The sequence below is a fragment of the Hemicordylus capensis genome, chromosome 4 (genome assembly GCF_027244095.1).
Source record: "Hemicordylus capensis ecotype Gifberg chromosome 4, rHemCap1.1.pri, whole genome shotgun sequence".
Lineage (NCBI taxonomy): Eukaryota > Metazoa > Chordata > Lepidosauria > Squamata > Cordylidae > Hemicordylus > Hemicordylus capensis.
This window is the reverse complement of record NC_069660.1, coordinates 286,893,085-286,917,358: the sequence shown is the minus strand read 5'-3', so window position 1 is coordinate 286,917,358 and position 24,274 is coordinate 286,893,085. Positions and strand designations below refer to the sequence as shown.

Sequence of the window (24,274 nt, the reverse complement as noted above, 5' to 3'; positions counted from 1 at the left end):
AGTCGAGAAGAAAGAAAAACACACCAAAAAGGCTCCAAAAGCTCATGAGCAATGTTGGTACATTTTTGTATTACTTTTCTGCCTTGACAAATGCACCCAAAGTAGTTTACAATATTTCAAACCAACCAACAAATTACATAAGATCTACATAGTATTATCATCTCAGGCCATTGATGGTCTTTTTAAGAGCTGAGGACAAGATCTGCTAGATCTGGGCGCCTCCTTTCTTGTCTTCCTCTCAGGGCACACAGGTCTTTCAGTACTCCTGGGAAGGTGTGGGAGGGGCTGTCCCAGCAGTCCTCACAGACCAGTGCTGGCCTCTATGGGAGCTGATAATATGCTCTCCCCTGGCCTGGGCACCTCCTTTTAATGGCTCCCTGAGGACACGAAAGGCTGCCAAATGCTCTTGACATATTTTTTGTTTCATCAAAAAATGCATACCAAATCACTCCTCTGTCCTCCAAACTCCTCTCACTACCCACAGAACATGTGCAGGGAGAGCACAACCATGTACTGAAAATCATAGATATGCAGCACCCTATACTGTGAATACTAGAGTCAAATATATGTTTCCCAACCATGGATACGTGGAACAGCAAATAACGGGGGCCACCATTATTCATATTGTGGGCCAATATGGGCCACTTTTCATATTGTGAGTTTTTAAATCTTTTGCTGAGTCCTCTATCTCTGCCGTAGTATGATATTTGTGTTTGGCACTATTTATCATTATCTCACTGGTAAGCTATTTTTATGACTGTTCCGTTTTTAAAAACTTGGGTATTCCTGCCTATAAAGCGGTAGCTATTTAGCACTGATTCAAAGATAAAAACAAAGATAGGAAAACACTGATCAAACCTCTTTGTAAGAACACTACCACATCTGTGATTCATAAGTAGCTCGAGTAAGAATATATTGTCAGTCATGATAAAATAACATAGAAATGCCCAGATGCACTAAGCTGAGATGCTTAATCAACTAATTTGGCCTGCACTGCACAAGCAGTTGGATAGCTAGCAATAGAACCCAACAGCCTGTGACTTCCTCAGCCAATTTAATCAGGTACCCTTCTATTGTGGGGTATATTAATTATTCAGTTGAATTACTGAAAAGATTTTCCATTTACTCATTGAAACAGACCTGGATGAATGATTTACAAACATTAAAGAGAACAACAAGGTGCTTAAAGAAAAGCTAACTCTCTAGATCTCATTATATACAGCATACAGTTTCAAAAGGCCAACATGGTTTTTTCAGAAAAGTCTCCAGCATGTTGTCAGTTTCAAATAGTTAAAGCAAGTGATATGCATAACAAATATCAAAGTATTAGGTTATTTTTTACACACAGTTCCTTAATATATATTGTTATGAACATAAAGAATGGATGGAGCATCCAAGCCTTGTTTGTAAACTGGTATCCAATGGGATTATATCTAGCCAGGAAGAAGCCAGTTCGTAACAACTTCACTTGGACGTTTCTCCTATTTTCTCCCTGTTTCTGTTCCTCTCATTTCTTATTAATAAGTCCTTGTTGAAGGTTTCTTAATATATCCACTTGAAAAATATTATTGCATTTTCTTTTTATAAGTTAGCTATTTTTCACCACTAGGGCAGTTTTATTTAATGCCAGCAATTCTGAGGACTGCTACTGTGGCATGCGTTTACCCCTTTTCTGGAAATGACTCTTAAATAACAAATGAATCTTTTCTCCTTGTAAGACAGGCTTACAGTAACTATCAAGCACAAATAATTTAGGTTCTGCCAAGAACTTAAAAGCTGTTAGGCGCTTGGCATCTTTCTGGAAATGTGAGGAGAGTTCAGATTAATAGAAAATGAAAGGACTTGCTTCTCTGCTGCTGACTTGACATCTTTTTCACTTTGCAATAAATATGAAGATCTGAGCTGTAAATGTTGACCCAGACATGGGCTGCAGGGACTTCTTAGATGCAGATACATTCAGAAAGACTCTATTTAAGGGCAGGAGAATAACATTGTGCAGAGCTGTAGTGACACAGAAGGACTGCTGCTATAAAAGGGGATGCAGCAGCACCAGTGTGTCAAATTTGCAACCAAACAAGACTTTTTTGTAAGTGCAGGAGATTGCTTTAATTGTGTCTCTTTCAATAATGTTCTCATTCTTGCTCTGAAATACTTAGATGTTTGAAGAAACAGGTATTCCTTTTCAACTTAAAAAAATTTAATGAATAAGTATTATACAGGCACAGTAGTGCCTTCATAGTTAAGATGAATTGTAAAAGCTGTGTTCTGCCATTATAGGCTCTGAACATTCTATTGGTCCTAAAATGCTATTTATCCATCTAGTTCTGAAAGTTGGCATGGAATAACTAGGTGACAAGCACCACCAACTGTCCAAATTTGGTGCAGTTCCATTGGAAAATGACCAAGATACAGCAGTTTGAAAATTAACTCCTAAGCAGCAAAGGTTCATATGAAAGCAAACCTGTTTTTGGCCAAGAGTAACTTTTTTAAAAAATTGCCCCTTTAAATATATTCAAAACTTCAGGACAGTGGAGGAGTGTGTGCTTCTATAGTTGGGAGTGGGGAGGGGAAGAAGCTTGACTTCTTACATTTTTAATTTTTAAGGTCCCTATTATAACAAGTTCATCACCTTAGATCACAGCACATGGAAGAAACAGGTGCTAATGTTTGTATGACGGAATGCTTGCCCTTAAAAAAAAAAAAAAGGGTGGCTGTCTGCCCAGCTGAATGTGGAGGAGGCAACTGAGCTTAACTGAATGTCCTATTGGATATAACCAAACTATTTGAGGAATCCACCTGAAATTTGGTATGGAATAGCTACCTGACAAGATCACCTTCCCAGATATGATGTCGATGACTGAGAGAAAGCAGTTTGAAAATTTACCTCCAAGAAGCTGGAAATATTTATTTTTATAATTTAAAGTATTTACACAACAATGATAAACTGTATTTACACTCATACTAGCGGGTCCGGGCGCAGAGCATCTGCGCCTCTAGTTGGACCCAGCCATCCCCCTCCCATGCTGCTACCTCACCCCAGGGGGCCAGGGCCAGGCCATCCTGCCACCACTGCTTCCCACCTCCTTGCCGTTGTCCTCCCCGTTGTCCTCTTGCCCTCCTCAGGGGCCGCGCTTCTGCCTCCCTCCACCTTGCCATCCTCCTCCTTGGGGTGGTGGGGCTTTGCCCACTGCCCATCCTCCTCCCGCCACCCCAACCGGCTCCTGGCACGTGCTCCTCCCTCCTGCCCTTGCACATGTCGCCCCCTCTGGGCCCTCCATTGGTATTGGCTGCAGCGGGGGCGGAGCTTCCCACATCCCCACGCATCCCTTCTACAGGAATTAATTATCTAGAGATAGATTCCTCTCTTCTACAATCAAAAATATCTTCCGACCAGTAACAGTTGTATTCCAACTGACCTTAAGCATCACAGACTCCTCCTCCCTATCTGCATATGGAATCCCCACTGCCCAATCACCACAGTGCCACAGGCTCCTCCCCCCATGTGCTTATGGAACCCCCACTGCCCAATCACCATGATGCTTCAGCTAGTGAACTCTCGTGAGAACTGCCATGCATGGGATTAGCGACAGGTATGTCTAAGAGAAATAAATATATAGAAGAAGATTGTAGTCCCATTTTTTCACTGTGCTCCTTGACCTTCATTACTAGAGCTTGCAGGTCATCCGCATTCTCAGTTATCAGAGTGGTATCATTAGCGTAGCGCAGGTTATTGATGTTTCTTCCTCCAACTTTAAAGCCACGCTCATCTTCTTCCAATCCATCTTCTCTCAGTATATGTTCAGCATATAAATTGAATAAAAAAGGAGAAGGTATACAGCCTAGTCTTACTCCTTTGCCGATCTGGAACCAGTCTGTTTTGTCATGTTCTGTCTGGACTGTGGCTTCCTGTCCTTTGTATAGGTTTCTCATGAGAACAATGAGATGTTCTGGGACACCCATTTTCCTAAGGGTGTTCCACAGCTTGACATGGTCGATGCAATCGAAGGCTTTTCTGTAGTCAATAAAGCACATATTGACTTCTTTCTGGTATTGAGGAGTAGGATCCTGCTAATCTTTCTGCATCTCTTGTCAGCCTTTGATACCATGTGATATCCTTCTAGACCCACTGATTGAGGTGGGAATTGATGGTACTGTACTCTGCTTTGGTGGTTCAGTTTCATTCTTGAGACCGGTTCTGGAAAGTGGTGCTAGGGGACTAATGCTTTGTTCCATGGCATTTATGTTCTGGGGTTCTTCGGGGCTCTATTTTGTCCCCTATATTTTTAATATCTGTGTGAAATCATGAGGTAAGAATATCCAGAGACTTGGACAGAGGTGTCATCAGTCAATGTTAAGTTACGTTGGTGGTCATGCATAGAACCCGAGTGAGAATAGCTGACCCATTATATTGTTACATTTTCTTATCCTTTGTGTTTGACTCTAGATTAGTGCCTGTAAAATACAGTTTCATTGTAATGATGAAATTTGACATTTATCCATGTAGAAAATGCAAGTTTAATGAGTAGCTATTTAATTACTACTACAACTTGTATCGACTTGTATTGTATATTACTATTACGACTTGTGTCCACTGTTCTTTCTAAGGCGCATGTGCACTCACAAGTTTTTGGATGTCCTCTCAGTTCATTTTAGATCCTGCTCGGGTTGAATCAGGAACGCCCCATTCTGAATGCAGGTGTGCACACACTGCCTTGACACTGCCACCCAGAACAAAACTCATTCTGCACAGAGATGAAAAAAATTAGAGGGACCATTGCTTGTGTCCCCTATTTAACTCTTTCACGTATCAGGGAGGCATTCTTGTATCACCCCCCCCCATCCCTATGTTCAAAACATCAGTTTTGCAAATTTGTGCAAGTTAGGTGGTAAGACTACCTGTGTTGTCTGTTACCCTGCCCATTTCTCTGCCCTCTTGTCCTTTAAAACATTTTTTCTAGCTTTCTATATTAAGCTGGATAATGATATGACTCTCTGTCTCCTGTGCTTTTGCCTTTTCCTGATGCTGAAATTGGCTTGGAGTCATAGTTTCCTGTTGGGAATGTAGAAATACTGAGCTTGGCAAGGTTGATTATTTTGTCTCTGGTGGCTTAGACATTGGTAGCTAGAGTTGTACACTGACCTTTCATGTATTGTCTGTTTTTCCCTTGTGTTCAGTTGTCCTGTCAACCTTGTTTGTGTTTGTTTATACAGTTAGTGATTGATATGAACCTTGCTACCATTAAAATAAAATGGAGCTTGTGCAATATGCTATGAGCATTGGGTATAAAATTAAAGAAAGTTTGTTTAAAAATAAACTAATTATGTTAATATTAATCACAAATTATAACTAGGTACTGTAATTATTACTAAATCTATTCTTAAAATTCAGAAACAGAATAAACATAGCTCTGATCTGTCCACAATACACACATTACTTTAAAGCCAGCATCTACACTTTGACCACTTCTTGCCCCTCAGCCCTCTTTCAAATTTCCCTGTGACATTCTCAGTAGCAGTTTATTGTTTGATAGCTTTTTCTACAGCTTATATTTCCCTGCTAAGAGCCGTTGGCTCTTCTTAATAAACCAGCACACTTGAATTCACCCATCTTCCCCCTTTAACCAAGGTTCATCATTATAGCTCAGTAGAGAGAGATCTTTCCCCTAACCACAGCTAATGAGCCCCTGGTGGCGCAGTGGTAGAACTGCCACCCTGTAACCAGAAGGTTATAAGATCGATCCTGACCAAGGGGCTCAAGGTTGACTCAGCCTTCCATCCTTCCGAGGTCGGTAAAATGAGTACCCAGAATGTTGGGGGCAATATGCTAAAATCATTGTAAACCGCTTAGAAAGCTTCCAGCTATAGAGCGGTATATAAATGTTATTGCTATTGCTATTGCTAATAGACATTTGCCATAAGCCCTATTCAGACTTTGTTTTATGGATATACAGGTGTCTGTACATTTTTGTGTGACTGTACGTGTGTTTGTTTTAAAAGTGAACCTGTGTACAGACTGCCTCAAATGAAGTTAGTCTACCACTGTTCAATGTACAGTATGTGGGAATAACTGAATATGTGTACAGTGTAAACAATTGTATGTGCATTTAACATTACATAAATGATTCTCTAAGCTCTCATACTTCTTATCTCTCCTGCTCAAATTTCCCCCCTTCTAAAATTGCTAACTATGATTCCTGTTGCATCTGCCGACAGTAGCTTGAACACAAGCCAGAATTGGAAACCATGATTAGCAGTGCGTTTCAAAACCTGGTTAATGTTCGGCTCAGTGGATACATATTGCCAACCATTGTTAGCTCTGGGAAGGGAGGCGAAGTATGTGAATCACAGGAATTAAGAGATAGCTCCATGCAGATGTAACAAGTCAGAACTGACATTGATCGAGCATCTATCATTTAGTGCAAACCAGAATTTTCTTTTGGCCATAGTTTGAAAATGTTTTTGGAGGTTTAGCATTAACCACAGTTAATAGTAGTGCGGTCTAGAACTATGTTTGTTGGCATTATACTGCATATTGTGTGAATTTGTAATAACAGGTATTTAAATGCAGATTTAAAAAAAAAAAAAAAAAAAACCTTTAACCTTGCCTACCAAGAAATCAAAGAGGAATTCTTTATCACAGGGCTGTATCATCATTTCTGTAAAAGCCTTGCCTCTTCAGTATGGGTCAGGAGCTTCCAACTTCATATACTAGTATCAAGCACTGTCCTGAAATAGTGCAATTTAAGTGAACAGTACTTGAGCATACTCTGTGTCCATTGGTTATAATAGGGTGGGTAACCCATGAGCTAGTCTATCCTCTGCATAGAATTGTGACCCACTAGTACTGTTCTGTTTTCTGTGTTCCTGGCTTTTTAGCCCCATGGTGTGTAAACTGCCCCCCCCCCATCTGTACCCAAATGTGTGTTTGCCAAGTTATTCTTGTCTATTTAAGAGACCACTTCATGCACTTGATAAAGCGAGCTCTAGCCTGTGAAAGCTTTGTGCCAAAGTAAGTCTTTAAGGAGCCACAAGACTCTTCTTGTTTTCATTTTAAGGGCAGGGTTGATACACTTGGATAGTATATTATTTTAATAGCTTTTGGGGAGTGAATTGTGTTTCTGCTGGGTAAATGGGCAGGGGAAGGAGTTTCATACTTTACCTAGTGGAAGTGAGCATAAACTAAATGTTTAAAATGTACCAACTTGTACTGTATCTTGTGAAATAGCCAATAACATGAACCTGTTAAAACACTGGATATTATTAAAAGTGACTCTGTAGACTGTACATGACAAGGAATTCTGCAGCTTATCCTAAGTGCTTGGAAGGATTGTTAATGTAATTAATGATTCTATGTTTAAATCTGCATGGGTTGTAAAACATTTGTTACATTTTGCTGAAGCATCAACAGTCCAGACAAATGCTGTATCCAGTGCAGATACCTTTTTTTTCAGCCAAATTGCGTGCTCTCGTACAAGTCCAGTGAAATGAAATAGCAATAAATAAAATGTACTTAGTCCAGCTCTGTTACAAAATACAGGAGAAAGTGTTAGGTGGAATAGAAAGCAACTAGGTAAGGAAAAAGAAACTTGTTTTAATTCTTCAGAAATGCTACTGTAAATGGAAAATGAAAGCAGCTGCTAACTTAAAAAAATTATTTGCTTTTTAAGGTAGCTAACTACCTTTTAAAAAATTCCTCTTATATATTTTATTAGAAGTATGAGAGAGTAATTTTTTGCAATGTCTTTAAATCTAAAAAGTGTCATACCTGGAGAATGACTTCAGCGGTAACCTTAATCTTTAATCTCATAAGGCATCTTTAGCCTCCTTTCACCATATGTGTATGGCCTGAGTTTGTTTTTTTTATCTCTTGAGGAAAAATATATTTGTAGATGTTATCTGGATTTTGGATTTTGAAATATTTTTGAAATATCTGAAACGAATAAGTAATATTTTAGTTACATTTCAAAATGGTATGCTTTCCCCCTCTAAAATCTGTATATGTAAATACCAAAACAAGCTTCTGAATGTTGTTGGGATAATCCAGATGAACTTGGTTGGTAGGTACTAGTCTGCTTAATTATCAAAGTATATTGCTTTTGTAGGGAATCATTATTCATAACTTTCTGTCAATATGAAGAGCTATAAGCCTGTACAGATCTTGCTGTTACAGAGACATTACAAGACAAAGTCCTTTTAATATATAGCTAGCTAATGAGCTGTTTGGAAGCTTTGCTGTGGATTTAAGTCAGTTCTGTTTCTGCATCAGCTGGGGATGAGAAATCTCTCCTAGACAAGTGTGTGAAGCTAGTGAATGTTCTGTGGTGGCTGATGCCTCAGCTTGTCTAACAGGAGGGACCACTACTCTTAGTGGCTCTTGCCTTAAGAAAAGAACCTTATTTCACCCTTGGTTCAAAGACAGAAGGCGGCTTGTATTTTGAGGAGCATTACACAAACCTGTGCCAGAAAGTTGTGCAAGGGAGTTGACAGGGAGATTCCACTGTTGCTGACAGACGTTTCTGGGCACTGCTAAACTGCTTACTGTCATACTTAGTGGGCGGGCAGTTACGTCTTTCTTCCCTGCAAGAAGCTCCCAAGATACCTCTTCTCTGAGCATAAACTGGAGGAAGAGGAAGTCTCCTCTCTGAACTAATGCACTCCATTATATATTGCAGAAACTTCCTCCCCTTATTGTGCGATTTCCAGCATTGTGTAACCTTTGTTCCTGATTCTCTAGGATTATAGAACTTTTGTACACAAACCTAATGGCATAAATATCAGATAAGTAGCCAGTGGAAGTTAACCATTGAATTTCTGCTTTTTTCCTGCCATCCAACCCCCAGTAGTATTTCATAGTATCTCTCCAGTCAGATGTTCTATGCAGTAAGAGGATGTGAATGTGTATGGTGTACTGACAGCTACAGCTGTTGAAGAAAAAATTACCTGTAGTTTCAGATGAGAAAATTTATATATTTTTCTGGAATGCCCATAATCATCTATGTAAGATTAATGAAGGTAGTAGCTATCTGTGTTGTACTTTTAGACAAAATTCCAAAAGCCACCTTTTTTGAGACCAGTTATATCACAAAGTAGTTGGCCATTTTTCAAGTTTTCCAGAACTCTTATTTAGACTGGATCTTGACCATGAACCTAGGTAAATGCAGAAAGCTACCTTCTGCTGAGTCAAACTGTTGATTCTTGGTACTGTCTTTGTTGGTTGTCAGCAGCTCTCCAGGATTTCAGACAGGGATCATTCCCACACCTACCTGGAGATGCCAGGGATTGAACTCGGGACCTTCTGTGTGCAAAGCTGGTGCTCGACCACCAAGCTACAGCCCCATGGATGTAAGGGATGTGCAAATCAGCTCGAACTTGAGCCAATTAAATCTTGAACCAGTTCAATTCTAGGGCTTGACCTCGAACCAGGCCCAGTTCAGCTCAAGATTGAGCTGAACCCCGCATGCTGGTGTGGGGGTGCTGGGTGCCATTAAAATTTGTTTTTTAAAAGTTTGACTTGCCGCCGCTGAGGGCTTTGGCAGCTGCGGGTGGGGGGGGGAGGTCCTCCGGCAGCACCCCTCCCCTGTCTCTCCACAGGCTGGTTTGGCCCTGTTTGAGTACAGTGGCCATTTTCTGGGCTGCCATGCATGCGCACAGGCCATTTGCATGACCCAAGTCATGGCTGAATTCAAATCCAACCGGGGACCCAATTTGATGGGGGGCAAAACCAATGCTCCGAACTGGGCAAGCCAGTGATGAGCACATCCCTAATGGATGTTAAGCAAGTGCAAAAAAAAAAAAAAAAGGAAGGAAAGAAAGAATTAAAAAGCGGGGTGTGGGTAGCACATATTTGGGCATGATGGAGTAGCCTCAGAGACTGCAGTTTATAACACACAATATCAAGATGGAGTACAGGAGGTTTTAGGAAGACTTAATTTGATGAGTCTCTGCTAATACAAGAGATAATGTTACTGCAGCCTTTTAAAACCTTTTTCACTGGAAAGTAAATTTTACTTAATATCTCACTTGCTTCCATCTATGTTGTTGCTGCTTATTGTATTTCACACCAGTATGTAGTATGTGCTTTTAGGGCTACGAGCCTTAATAGATTCATCAATATACATTTATTGTAAGTTGTATATCTCAAAAAGGCATCTATACTGTGAAGTTACAGAGTTCATATGCAAATGATTAATCAGCTTCCACGAGTTTCCTTCTGCTTGGTGATTCAGTGTTGCTGAATCATTAGCTAAACATCTTTTATCATACATCATTTGATGCATTTTTTCTCTTCCCTTAGGAGGAATTTTGGATGTGTGGGTTTGTAGGCAGCCTGTTTTACCAAGCTACATATGCATACCTGTAGCCCTGGCTGTGATCCAGAGATCTGAAAAGTGTGTTGCAGTGTGGTACAGGGGAATATGCTCTTCTGGAAAAGAAAATGGCCCTGCTGTTTCCTTTGTATGCATGTAAATGAGTTCTGTGGATCATGGCTTTTTGTGTTGTATTTTATGGTGATGTCTTTCAGAACCTTGCTTCAAAATGCCCATCTTTTTGTTCCTTTAGACTTTACTTAAGGAAAGTAGATCTTTTACTTATGAGATCATGAGTGTGTGTGTGTCTAACTTTGCAATGCCTGAGCCAATATGAACCAAATTGGGTACAGTTTAGGGATACATAGGGACACCTCAACAGCATAGTTTGTAATGATGTCATCCACCCCAATTCAAGATGGTGGATGTGTAAATGTTTGAGGCTCAAGTGGGCTAACTTGTGGACCACCTAACCAGTTTGGTCCAGTTGTAGTGAGTGACACAAAGGGACACAACTCCATAGTTTGTGGCAATTTCATCCACCCCAATTCAAGATGGCGGATGTGTGAACATTTAAGCTAGAGTGGGCTAACTTGTTAAGATGGTAATTATCAATTCAGATTATAGTGAAAGAAAAGTAGGCAGATTAGTTCTTACCAGAACAACTTGTTCTAAATGACTTTTCTAATCTGTTTCTCCTGGAAGGGCTGTTCTTTTTAATAAATAAAAGCGATGGAGTTCTTTGGATTATTGCCTTTAAATGTGGAGCTTTATATTCCAAAAGCGGTGGCAAAGTTCTATTTCTTAAGAGCAGTGTCTTAGAAAATATATATTGCTTCTTGGCAATCTAGGCTCTTCTGAATCTAGCACGACAGGGACAAGGCCCTTCTTTCATCCCCCTAAAAAGCACTTTCATTTAGTGTTTTGCTCATGCATTTTGTTTCAATTGTATTGCTTCAAAGCCAGGCAGTTAACAGATTTGAAAAACCTTTAATTGGAAAACAGCCCTTATGTTTCACGTTTTAAGGAATAGTGTGCCAGCCTTCTAAGTAAGCACAAGTGTAACTGTGTGGGTTGTCAATCAAGTATTATAAAATGAAATAAGTTTCATAAAAGCCACTGAAATAGCAAATGAAGTAATTTCTCCATGCTTCTGTTTAAAGAAAGGCCAAGAATAATACTATTAGGATTACATTCACTGTGATACTTACAATGCAGTGATTTACCCTTCTCCTCCCCTAAACTTAGTTTTGCAGTTCACTGATGGTAGTTAACATGAAAACCTTGAATACAGCTTGATTATAATAGTCTTGAAGGAGCTTTGTAACATAGCCTCTTTTTTTTTTAATCCCTTGTATAACCAGGTGTTTTACTTAACATGCCCCATGCATATTCTCATTCAAAGGCTAAATGTAAAAATCAGCAGCTCAAAACCATAATATCAAGAGAATAACCAACTAATGAATAGTCATTACCTAGGACTAATGCAGTATGCTATGGAGACTTCGAAAAGATGGAAACTACTAGAAAGAGAAAAACCCATGCATACATAACTAGATTACATATTTACATTTTAACTGTCACCTTATAGAAGGAAGAGAGAGTGGAAGTAAAACATTAGATAGTATCGGGCTTGACAGATCTCAGGTGCCAGGGAGCCATGGCCCTAGAAATTTAACCTTAGCACCTAGACTAGGATATTCAGAGGTAGTGTTATTTAATAAAATATTTATTTGTCCCAGGCAGTCTTGTTTCTGTTGTAAGTATGTTACTTATAAAGAGATAAAGAAAAGCTCATTTACCTTCCAGCTCCATGATGTCCCTAACAGAAATAGAGAAAAGCCAGTTCACCCTCCCCCTGCACAAGGTATATAACCAAGTCCAAAAATGTTGTCAAGTGTCTATTGTCAGGCTCCTAAATTTTGGGGCTGACTACTAGATTCAAGGAAGAATTGTAAAGGCCTGATTCAGACTAAATTAGTCTAAGCACCATTGAAATCAAGTTAGTAATGATTATTTTAAGTCCCATTATAATTTCAATGGGACAGTTATGGCTAGCTTACTTCTGATGTTAATAGAAGTAAATTTAAAGCAAATAAAAAGTTCCTCGTTCTACAGTCTTCCTAGCTATAATCTGATTCCAGTAGCGTTAAAATACAAACACCTTTTATTTTAGCAGGTAAAAATAACCTGCTAAGACATGCCTCAGCAGGTTATAAAAAAATAGTTTGTTCAGGTTTTTTTTACCACATTTCATAAAACATCCCTAGGCAGTTTAAAAAAGTTAAAAATACAATAAAACTCCATTAAAAATCACATTTTAAACCTTTAAATCAGTTAAACTGTAAAAACCATAAAACACCAAAACACACACAACCCATAAAAAAGAAAAACAGAAGCAGGAAAGCTGAGACACCCCGCAGCCCCTAAGGCAGGCCTGCTCAACTTAGCCCCCCCCCAGCTGTTTTTGGACTACAGTTCATATACTCTCCAGCTACAGTGGCCAATAGCTAGGGATTATGGGAATTGTAGGCCGACATCTGTAGGAGGGCCGAAGTTGAGCATCCCTGCAAAGGGTTAAAATCCTGACCAAAGGAAAAGGTCTTTAGTTATTTAAAGGAGCCACAGATGTCGGAGCAGACATTCACTGGGGGAACAGTCCAGAGCCTGGGGGCAACAACAGAGAAGGCCTTGTCCTGCATGTACAACAATTTAGCCTCTCTCAATGTCGGCACATGGAGCAAAGGCCCCTCTGACAACCTTGTTGGGTGGGCAGCAGTGTTCTCTTTAATTTTTTTCATCTGTGTGCAAAATGAATCTTTTTCTGTTCGGCAGTATCAAAGCACTGTGCGCACATGCATTCAGAGTAGGACCTTCCGGATTCAACCTGAATAGGATCTAAAATTGACTGAGTGGACATAAAAAAAATATCTGAGCGTGTGCATGTGAGCACACCTTAGAGGGAACACTGGTGGGCAGAAACTCTTGGGAGCAGGCAGTTCTTCATGTATCCAGGACTCAAACTGTTAAGGGCTTTAACTGCATATCTTGAATTGCATCCAGTATTGATTGTTGGCATTTTTCCTCTGAGTTGGTAGGATGTAAAAATAGAGCAGAAAAATGCTGGTGGTTTTTTAAGGTTGTGAGCCCCTTTGAGGAAGGGAACTTTCCCCCCCACTTTTGCTGTGTAACCTGTTGAACTTTTGTGTGTGTGTCGGTATATCAATGTTCTTAATGTCGCTGACTTCTGTGTTTTTTCAAAAACGTATGTCTAAATGACTAATTTCAGCTGTTGTGTTCCCCAGCTGCCAAGCCTTGAGAGATCAGGGAAATGATGTGGGATGTCTCTCTTTCCTGGTTTACTCTAATCATAGTTTGCTATGACACTTGCATTATACAAACTGTAGCTAGAGCTAACTATGATTTGTAAAGAACTCCCAACAACTGTTGAGAACTCTCTTGGGGAGCTCATTTTTTATTAGGTGTGGCTTCAAGTAAATGAATTTGGACTCGGTTAGGAATCTGGCTCTGTTGCCTTATCGGCGCTCTGAGGTTTCTGCTTGTCCCAGCCCTCTGTCCTACCACTTGTTGCCCAAACATAGCCTGGTGAGAGAGGGGGGAGTAGCAGAAAAGGCGGGCAGCAGCAGAGGCTTCAGGTTTAAGGCTTGCTTGCTCCCAGGATTTGTTACTTTTGAGATAATCAACTTGTGGAATTCTCTGCCACAAGATGTGGTGACAGCCAACAACCTGAATGGCTTTAAGAAGGGTTTGGATAACTTCATGGAGGAGAGGTCTATCAACGGCTACTAGTTGGAGGACTATAAGCCAGCCTCAAAGGCAGGATGCCTCTGAGTACCAGTTGCAGGGGAGTAACAGCAGGAGAGAGAGAGCATGCCCTCAACTCCTGCCTGTAGGCTTCCAGCGGCATCTGGTGGGCCACTGTGTGAAACAGGATGCTGGACTAGATGGGCCTTGGGCCTGATCCAGCAGGGGTGTTCTTAAGAGATTTCCTTTTCCAACTTTTATGCAATAGGGTGGTAGGAATACAAAATGGACTTCGAGCATTGTCATTTAGCATTCCATAGAACCTTAAGAAAGAAAGTCAGTCTTGTTCAGAAAGGGTTTAATAACATTAATTAGCAATTCTAGAGTACTCTTCAAGTATTCAAATAAACTTTATTTCAGTGATCTCTATAGCCATCCTGTTGGATCAGTCTGTATTATCCTCATATTGCAGATGAAAAAATGAGAGAGTGGCTTATCTAAGGCCACCTAAGTTCATAGCTGTGGAAAGCTATGAACGGGACTTCTGGCACACTGTTAGTTCTGTTAACTGCTATATTGCATGAGTTAAATCCAGTTGGCGTCAGAGGTTGTGGCTCATCACAAGTGGGAAGATGTCCTTGCCAGCTTTTACCTGATTTTCAGTATGAGTGCTTCTGATTAGAATGAATGATTTGGATTTTGCAGTTGCAAAATAGTTGCTAACTATTCTGTAGAACTGTGGAAAGCTTGTTTTGCATTGAAACCAAATAATTTGCTCCTTGTCCCTGGGTCCACGGGCAGCAGCTACTTGCAGCATTTACCACTGCTCAGAGTGGTCCTGCTCACAACACCAGGGATGGCTGTTAATGAGATGCAGAACTATGGGAAGCCCCAGTGATGCCATGGAAGGCACACAGGATGGTGTACAAGGGATGCTGGAAATGGTACTCTTTCCCAGGTCTGCAAGGGGAAAGCGCTGGGAAGGGCAACATTTCCCAGAGTTGCTTGTGTGTCATACACATGGCTTCCTCAGGTTGTGCATCTCTTTAATAGTCCTCCCTAGTGCGGCTCACAAAATTGCTCTGTGCAGCGCTACGTGTCATGAGTGGCTGCTACTCCCCACAACCAGGGGCAAGGTGTAAATGATCTGGCTTCAAAGCTGACTCTTTGCTCAGATTTGCTATTCTTATTTCACAGTTCTTCCAAATAACTTACAGGTAGAATAAATACTCTGACATAAGAAACTGTGCTTTTAACATACCATGCTGCTTTGGATTTCCTCCCTCACGCCATTGTCATTGCAACTGCAGTATGTGCATCTTGATGGAGATCTAGTTGCCCATTATTTAGATCCTGCGTGTCCTGAAAAGACAGTTTTGCCCTTTAACATTATTGGCTTGCTTATTGACAGAAAAACAGGTGGCTGAAGCAAACAAAGTGAAGGGGCTGGGCTGATGAGGCAGCTACAGTCAGAGTAAACAGTAATACAAGTGCTTTGAAAAGAATAAAGGACCTAAATGTATGTGTATGCTAATCTGTTTCCCTTCCTCTCTTCATTTCAGAGTATCTGTGAAGGGTTTCGTGGAATTATATGCTGTGAAGAATTTTCAGTGTGAACAAGATTGACTTGGCCATGCACAACATGACTTAACCACTGTCCCCCAAACATGACCTAACTGTACTCCTTCTCAATAGTGAGCTTATGTTTAAAATGTTTAGGGTGGCTTGTGTGCTTTGATCTATTTCTGATGAATGTTATAGCCATGAGTTTACATCGGCAAATGGGATCTGATAGGGACCTGCAATCTTCTGCCTCTTCTGTCAGCTTGCCTTCAATTAAAAAGGCACCAAAGAAAAGAAGAATTTCACTGGGGTCTCTCTTTCGAAGAAAAAGGGATACAAAACGCAAATCCAGGGATATAAATGGAGGTGTGGATGGGATTGCGAGTATTGAAAGTATACACTCAGAAATGTGTACTGACAAGAATTCTATATTCTCCGCATATATGTCTTCTGACAATGGAACAACTATCAGCAGCAAACAAAGCGGAGACTTCATGGAGTGTCCCCTGTGCCTTTTGCGGCACTCTAAGGAGAGATTTCCAGAAATAATGACTTGTCACCATAGATCTTGTGTGGATTGCTTACGCCAGTATCTTCGGATAGAAATATCTGAGAGCAGAGTTAATATCAGCTGTCCAGAGTGCTCTGAGCGATTTAATCCCCATGATATTCGATTGATACTAAATGATGACATCTTGATGGAAAAATATGAAGAATTTATGCTTAGAAGATGGCTCGTTGCAGACCCTGATTGTAGATGGTGTCCTGCTCCAGACTGTGGGTAAGAGGTTTGTTCCCCCCCCCGACCCATTTCCTTCCCCTGAAATGTGTTGTCCAAATTATCAAATTGCCCTGATAGTCTCTTGTAGTAGTAGTAGTAGTAGTAGTATCTTCTATATATTTAATTCTCTAAGGCATACCCATGGCTAATCCCATGTATGGCAGCTCGGCTAGCCACGGTACGGGTGGGAGAGGGGGAAATGGCGGCAGCGGCTGAAGAAAACTGCGGGCAGCGGCTGAAGAAAACTGCGGGCAGCGGCAGGACAAAATGGCAGGAGGACAGGCAGGCAAAACAGGAGGATGGGTGGGCCGGCAAGCAGGGGGAGGAAGAAGCCGGGCAGGGGGGTGGGAGAGAAAATAGTGGGGGCGGGTGGTGGTGGGGCGGGGCAGGCAGCTAGAGGCACAGATGCTCTGTGCCCAGTGCAGCTAGTTACTGCTATTACTTTCCAGTTTAGTTAGATATTCCCTAATGTAGTAACTATTGTTTTAGCATTGGAACTTCCCCTCCTCTAATAAGCCTCAGGAATTAGCAACTAGTCTTTCCGGTTGGTATAATGAGATAATAGAGCAGGCAGATTTATTCCTAGAACTATGAAGTGCTGTTGCTTCATGTACCAAAGTGTTTGAAGGGGTAGCTCTTGTTCTTTTAAAATTAGGTTAAATAATGGTACCCTGTGTGTGTGTGTGTGTGTGTGTGTGTGTGTGTGTGTGTGTGTGAGAGAGAGAGAGAGATATTTTAAATTGCTTAACTTCCTTGAATACAAATTGAAAGCTCATTTTAAGATTCCAAAATTGCTTCTACCAGGAGAAATAATTAAGATGCTAGAAACACCAGCTGTTGGCTGCCAGCAGGAATGCAGTGTAAGATCATAACTTACTGTGTTGCTTAACTTAAGAGGCTGACAAACAGGTTAAATTACTCATGAGTAGTCCCATTGAAAGGTTAAAGGGACAAGTTGACTAGATTCATAATTTCATTGGAACTACTCATGAATAATTAAGTTTGGATGTTAGCCAGAATTTTCTCTAAACTTTAAGAGCTTTGGTTTAAATATTAAACACATTCTGGTTGTTAAGCCTAAACAGGTTTATGACCTACCTTGGTTTCTCAGATTATCTTATTCTTCAGCAAGATGGTAACTTCAAATGACAAAATACCAGTTGTGTGTTAAGCATTGCTTTCCCTCTCATGGCTGAAGAACAGGGCACAACTTCAGTCCTCCAGCTGTTGTTGGATTAAAAATTCCAAAATACAACCTGGCAGATCCAATAATATAACTGAAAAAAGGACAAAGAATGAATTTATGAATGTAAGCTGTATTGAAAATTATGAAAATCATCTAAACATGGTAACATTGATAAATCAAGATTACTGACAAAACATGAAGTGTACCAAACAACAATGAATAAAACAGGATAAATATATAGTCCGTGATAAATATAAAAACTAGATGTAAGAGTAGCACCCTGGTGTTAATGCTGTTTCATACTTCTTTAGGTGTTGATAAGAGTTCATATATACTCCCATAAAGGTCAACAAGGTCTTCCTTAGAACTTCACTGTTGTAAAATAAATTTTCTTCATAGGAGTCCACAGGTCTTCTATGATGTGACACATTCTATAAAATATGCATCCATCCATATTTATCAAATTAGAACTATCATCATGATTTAAAAACAGATAAATTTCCTCCATGCTCATTTTACTCCATGAGACTTGTAATAATACTACTCAAGAGATATTGAATGTCCCTGAATGGCTAATATTGAGTCATATGATTCACATGTGCACAGAATTGCAAAACTTCTTGTGAATAAATAGCAACACCAATCAATATTCCATAAGGTAAAATACAAGGTAATGGATTCTGAAAAAAGGGTTCTTCCCCCTATAGATAACTCATAAATCTGGATCATGATCCATTGCATCCTATATAATAAAAGGCTAAGTGAGTGGCCGTGGCTTTGGAATGTTGGGGATCTGCGTCCCTGCCTCCCTGGGTTGTTCTGGGCCTGCGCAAAGCGCAGGCCCAGAAGAGCCCAAGGGACACAGGACCTCAGACACCAGTGTCCCACAGCCACGGGCGGCCATTAGCCGGTGTGTGGCGGCGGGGGAAAGTGGCCAAGGCGGCGGCGGAGCCGCCGCCTCGGCCATGAGCTGAGGCACGGCAAGAGGAGGCCGAGGCAACCAGAAGCAGCCGCCCTGAAAAAGGTGAGGGCAATGGCGATGGGGGAAGACCAAGATGGGGGACAGGGAAGCTGGGCGAGGTGGCGGCGAAGCCGCCAACGAGGCCCCCGCCCGCTCACAGCCGTCGCCCCCGCCTGCTCACCCGCCCTCCCAGCTGCCCAAAATGAAGCTTGGCGAGGTGGCGGCGAAGCCGCCAACGAGGCCCCCGCCCGCTCACAGCCGCCGCCGCCTGCTCACCCGCCCTCCCAGCTGCCCAAAATCACCTTCCCCGCTCCCCCCCAAAAAAGATTAAGGGCCAAAATGGCCCATGAGAAGGTTGCCGCCCCCGCCTATCGCCCTCCCAGCTGTCGAAGACCACCTTACCCGCTCCAGCCCGAGGGAAAAGAGCAGAGCTCCTCTCTGTGCTAAGTCACTGCTCAAACTGCCGCTATGGACGCAAAGACGCCTATTGCGTCCATTGCGACAGTGTGGGCAGCAGCTTAACACAGAGAGTAGCTCTGTTCCTGAGTTCCTCTCTTCTCCTTCGGGCTGGAGCGGGTAAGGTGGGCTCCGGCAGCTGGGTGCGCGGGAGGGCGATAGGCGGGGGCGGCCACCTTCTCATGGGCCATTTTGGCCGTTATTCATCCACCCCCCCAAAAAAAGTAAAAGCAAAATAAGGAAGAACAAAAACAGAGACAACAACAAAACAAAAAACAAAAAGAGAGAGGGGACAAGGGGGGAAAAATAGACAGAAAGAGAGAGAGAGAGACAGAAAAGACGGGATAGAAAGCTAGCGCCCGTTATCATAACGGGCTTAAAAATACTAGTTTATAATGAATGGGGTTCTGCGCCTGCGCAGGGCCCTCACAGATAGATTGACTAGCTCCTCGCATAGTATTATCACTACTAATAAAACTCTGTACAATCCTTTAAGAAAATATTTCACCAATCAAACTTGTAAGACTGTTTTTCTCATGCATGTATGACATTCAAGGATCAACTTACAAAGTACTCTCTTTAGAATGTTAAAAGTATCTCACCAAGAGCCTTCAACAACCTGACTCTTCAAAGATTTGAGATGCTGAATGACTTGCATTCAGCCAGACCTGTTTATACCAGCTGTGTGAAATCTGCTAGTTCACCTTAAAAACCTTAAAGGGATAAAGACATTTGTATATTGACGCTCAAAATCAGTCTCTCAATAGTATATACAATCAATCCCTTTAGAGATGACGATTAAGTTTAATTGTTCATTGAGACTCATGGGGAAAATAGACTTGAGAGGGAATATCCAGAAGACTTCCCTTTGAATCAGTTTTAACATAAAATTCTCACTCTTCCTTGTATTAACTGTTATTAATACTTGTTCTATGGCGCACACAAAAATTATGTTTCTGGTAAGTGTCTGTATTTAACAAAATGAGTAGTCAGGGGGAACCTCCATATGCATAGTTCTAATCTTGCTGTTATGTTCTATAATGCGAATCCTTAAAGGCCTACTGGTCTGACTCACATTAAAAAAAAGTCCACAGGAACAAACAGTTTCATAAATAACATCAGTGGATCGGTAAGTAGTAAAAGTTTTTAATAAGATTTTCTTATCAGCTGGATTAGTGAATTGTTTGATTTGTAAAGATTCATGGCAACATGTGCAGTGTCCACATTCCCAGTGTCCCCTCAAATTGTAAGTAATAATGGGAGACTACATGTGTGAGTGCTGGAAGATATTCCCTTTAGGGGATGGAGCCACTCTGGGAAGAGCATCTAGGTTCTAAGTTCCCTCCCTGGCATTTCCAAGATTGGGCTGAGAAATATTCCTGCCTCTGCAACCTTTGAGAAGCCACTGCCAGTCTGGGTAGACAATACTGAGCTAGATGGACCAGTGAGCTGACAGTATATGGCAGCTTCCTATATGTTCCTATATCAGAATGAATTAACTGATCTTTTAAGCTGAATTTACGATGATATCCAACACATGGAGGAAGGGTACACCCAGGTAGATCTTGAATTAAATGCCAGTGCTGTATATTAACAATCCCATCATCCTCAGCCAGTAGGGCTTATGGGAGTTGTGGTTCAGCAACAGCTGAAGTTGTGCAGCCCTGTTGTAGAAGAAACTAGCATATGAGGTGGGTACAGGTGATATCAGAGAACTGAACAAATAGGAAGTCCAGTGTTCTGAAGAGCATGGAAAGCAAGAAAGCCAATGACGATAAATTGTGACATTGAGTGAAATATGCACCTTATAGATCATAGTGGTGATCTGGAATTCTGCACAAGCAGCTCCTCAAAGCACTCTGAGCCTCTATCCTTCGCACATAGAGCATGCTTGGTATCTTTGGCAGAGTGCTTCCTAGCTCAGTTCCTTCTCAACCACCATTGTGAACACTTCACTCAGGATTTGCTCCTTGTCCTTGGTTCCTGAAAGAAAAAGTTTATGGTTTGCTTTATTGGATATCTTGACCTTGGACTCTTTCTGACAACTCTTTGCCTCACATTTTTGTTTTTAATTGACTCTAAAAAGACATTTAAGTGGTGCTCCTCCTGCTTCGGGACCCTTCCGTCTTCCAACAAACGTGTTAATGGAACTATTCTGGAACACTGGCAGAATGTCCCAAGATTACTTTTAGGCTTCTGTGTGGGGAATTCATGTGACTGGCGTGAACAGTACATTACAGTATCAATTTGTGCAAAGCTTTGGTCTGGAAATAAAGGCTTGAAATAGGAATAGGATATAAATATAGGCTTGAAATAGGAATAGGTTAAAATAGGCAAAAACATGTTTTCGGGCCAAACACAGGTCACATCCTCTAGTTGCAGGGGATGACATCCATGGTTAATAAAATAATACATGCTGTATGATTCAATAACAGTGTGTGCAATCTTGAAAGCCAATAGAGGGAAACAGTTTGAAAAACCTGTATGGGACAGGGCAAATGGGCAAGCTCAAAGCTTATCTTGTGGATCAGGAAGACCTGTGTGTGGAAACTGGAATGCTTTTTATGCTGACTAACCTCTTCCTTGGTCCAAGTCAGACCATTAACACTGCGGTAGTGAGGTGGAAGTGATTTAGCTTTATCTGAGCTCCTTCTGAGGTGATTAGTTAGACTAATCTTTTGTGCCAACAGTAAGAAGAGTTTGACTACTCTCATGAGAAATAGTCCTTCTCCTTAACTCGTATCTTACTCAGCTAGCACCCTTCTCTGTATTGCAAAATAGAGAGGGGTATGGGGATACCTCTCAGTCACATGCCACCTTGACCTGGGATAAAGTTACCCCATGCTGCTTGTGCTAAGCAACTGAGAGTTTGCCTGATATGGGCATGTGGACAGCTCACGGTCCCGCAAGTTAGCCAAGATGGGGACTGCAAGCCTGCAATTCCAAACCACATAGAGGGGTACTGCTTGTAGCCCCTGAACAGGCTATTCTTGTAACACAACCTCTGTTTGCTTTGTCTCAGGGAAGACCACAATATACATACGTGTAAGATTTGCCTGTCCTTTTCCAAACCAACACAGAAAAGCAGGAAATTACGTTTGAAGGCAGCTCTTTACAAATAGGGTCTATGCCCATCTACTCCATTGCTGCGTTCCCCATTATCGCTGACACCGTCAACATCGACATCAGCGCTGTCAAAGTCAGGCTCAACTTTGGAGAATTTTCTATCTGTTGCTGCTCAAACGGCCTTTAAGAAACATAAAGATGTCACCAAGGATGGACATAGACATCATAAGAAACACAAACATCAAGAGGAGGATTCTCCATCCCTATCCAAACATCAGAAAATTTCCTCAACCTCCACCTCATAAGAACAGCCCTGCTGGATCAGGCCCAAGCCCCATCTAGTCCAGCATCCTGTTTCACACAGTGGCCCATTAGATGCTACTGGAAGCCTATATCAGGAATTGAGGGCATGCCCTCTCTCCTGCTGTTACTCCCCTGCAACTGGTACTCAGACGCATCCTGTCTTTGAGGCTGGAGGTGGCCTATAGCCCTCCGGCTAGTAGCCATTGATAGACCTCTCCTCCATGGTTATCCAAGCCCCTCTTAAAGCCATCCAGATTGTTGGCTGTCACCACATCTTATGGCAGAGAATTCCACAAGTTGATGATGCGTTGTATGAAAAAAATACTTCCATTTGTTGGCCCTAAATTTCCTGGCAATCAATTTCATGGGATGACCCCTGATTCTAGTGTTATATGAGAGGGCTCTATGTGGGGCTGCCTTTGTACGGAAACTTCAGTTAGTTCAAAATGCCGCAGCCAGGTTGGTCTCTGGGGCAACTCGGAGAGACCATATTATGCCTGTTTTGAAACAGCTGCACTGGCTGCCGATATGTTTCCGGGCAAAATACCGAGTGCTGATTATTACCTTTAAAGCCCTGAACGGCTTAAGTCCAGGTTACCTTAGAGAGCACCTTCTTCAATCTGATCCCCTCCGTACACTAAGATCATCTGAGGAGGTCCGGCTCCAGTTGCCACCAGCTCGTCTGGTGGCAACACAGAGGCGAGTCTTCTTTGTAGCTGCTACTAGATTGTGGAATGTGCTCCCTGCAGAAATCCGTAACTTGAATTCTTTATTGGCTTTTAGGAGAGCCCTAAAGACCTACCTGTTCAGCCTGGCCTTCCAGGGTTTTAAAATTGTTTTAAAGGGCTTTTAAGGGTTTTTATAAGATTTTGATTTTTTTTTTAGCTGCTTTATTGTATTTTAAAATTTTTATTCCCAATTATTGATTGATTTTAACTGTTTTATGATATTTGTGTACCGCCCTGAGCTATTCTGTAAGGGCAGTCTGGAAATTGAACAAATACATAAATAAATAAGCAGGAGGATGCCAGCATGGATAACAGGTAATGTCAAAGAAGCCATAAAAGGGAAGAAGACTTCCTTCCGAAATTGGAAGGCCTGCCCAAATGAGGAGAACAGAAAGGAACACAAACTCTGGCAAAAGAAATGCAAAGTGACAATAAGGGAAGCAAAAAGAGAGTTTGAGGAACATGAGCGCATTACAGTAGTCAAGCCTGGAGGTTACCAGCTGGTACACCACTGTTCTGAGGTCATCCTCCTCAAGGAATGGATGCAGCTGTCAAATCAGCCTAAGCTGATAAAAAGCACTCCTGGTCACAGCCTCCACCTGAGATACCAGGCTGAGGTCCGGATTCAGGAGTACCCCCAAGCTGCGTACCTGCTCCTTCTGGGGAAGTGTGACCCCATCCAGCACAGGGAGATTTAACTTGTCCCTCAGATTCTGAGCCCCTACAGTGAGCACCTCTGTCTTGCTTGGATTCAGCTTCAATTTGTTATCCCTTATCCAGCCCATTACTGCCTCTAGGCAGGCATTTAGGGAATGAATGCCATTTCCAAATGAAGCAGATGAAAGAGAGAAGTAGATTTGGGTGTCAACAGCATACTGATAACACCCAGCACCAAATCTCCTGGTGATCTCACCCAGCGGTTTCATGTAGATATTGAAAAGCATTGGTGACAGAATAGAGCCCTGAAGGACTCCGTATAACAGCTCTCGTTTAGAAGAGCAACTGTCACCCAGCTCCACCATCTGGAATCTGCCAGAGAGATAGGAGCGGAACCACTGCAAAGCAGTGCCTCCTATCCCAACTCTCCCAGGTGACCTAGAAGGATACCGTGGTCGATGGTATCGAACACCGCTGAGAGATCCAAGAGAACCAACAGAC

General features: G+C 41.8%; 1 protein-coding gene across 5 annotated transcripts in view; it reads left to right on the top strand.

Annotated features, from left to right (window-relative positions):
• Positions 1-24,274, top strand: part of RNF19A (ring finger protein 19A, RBR E3 ubiquitin protein ligase) — a 93,959-nt gene that overhangs the window by 33,909 nt on the left and 35,776 nt on the right. For all 5 annotated transcript variants that reach the window (XM_053246518.1, XM_053246522.1, XM_053246519.1 and 2 more), the window contains one exon: positions 15,635-16,416. In XM_053246518.1, the coding sequence (XP_053102493.1) occupies positions 15,821-16,416 (596 nt within the window). In that variant the 5' untranslated portion in view covers positions 15,635-15,820. The remainder of the gene's footprint in view (positions 1-15,634; positions 16,417-24,274) is intronic.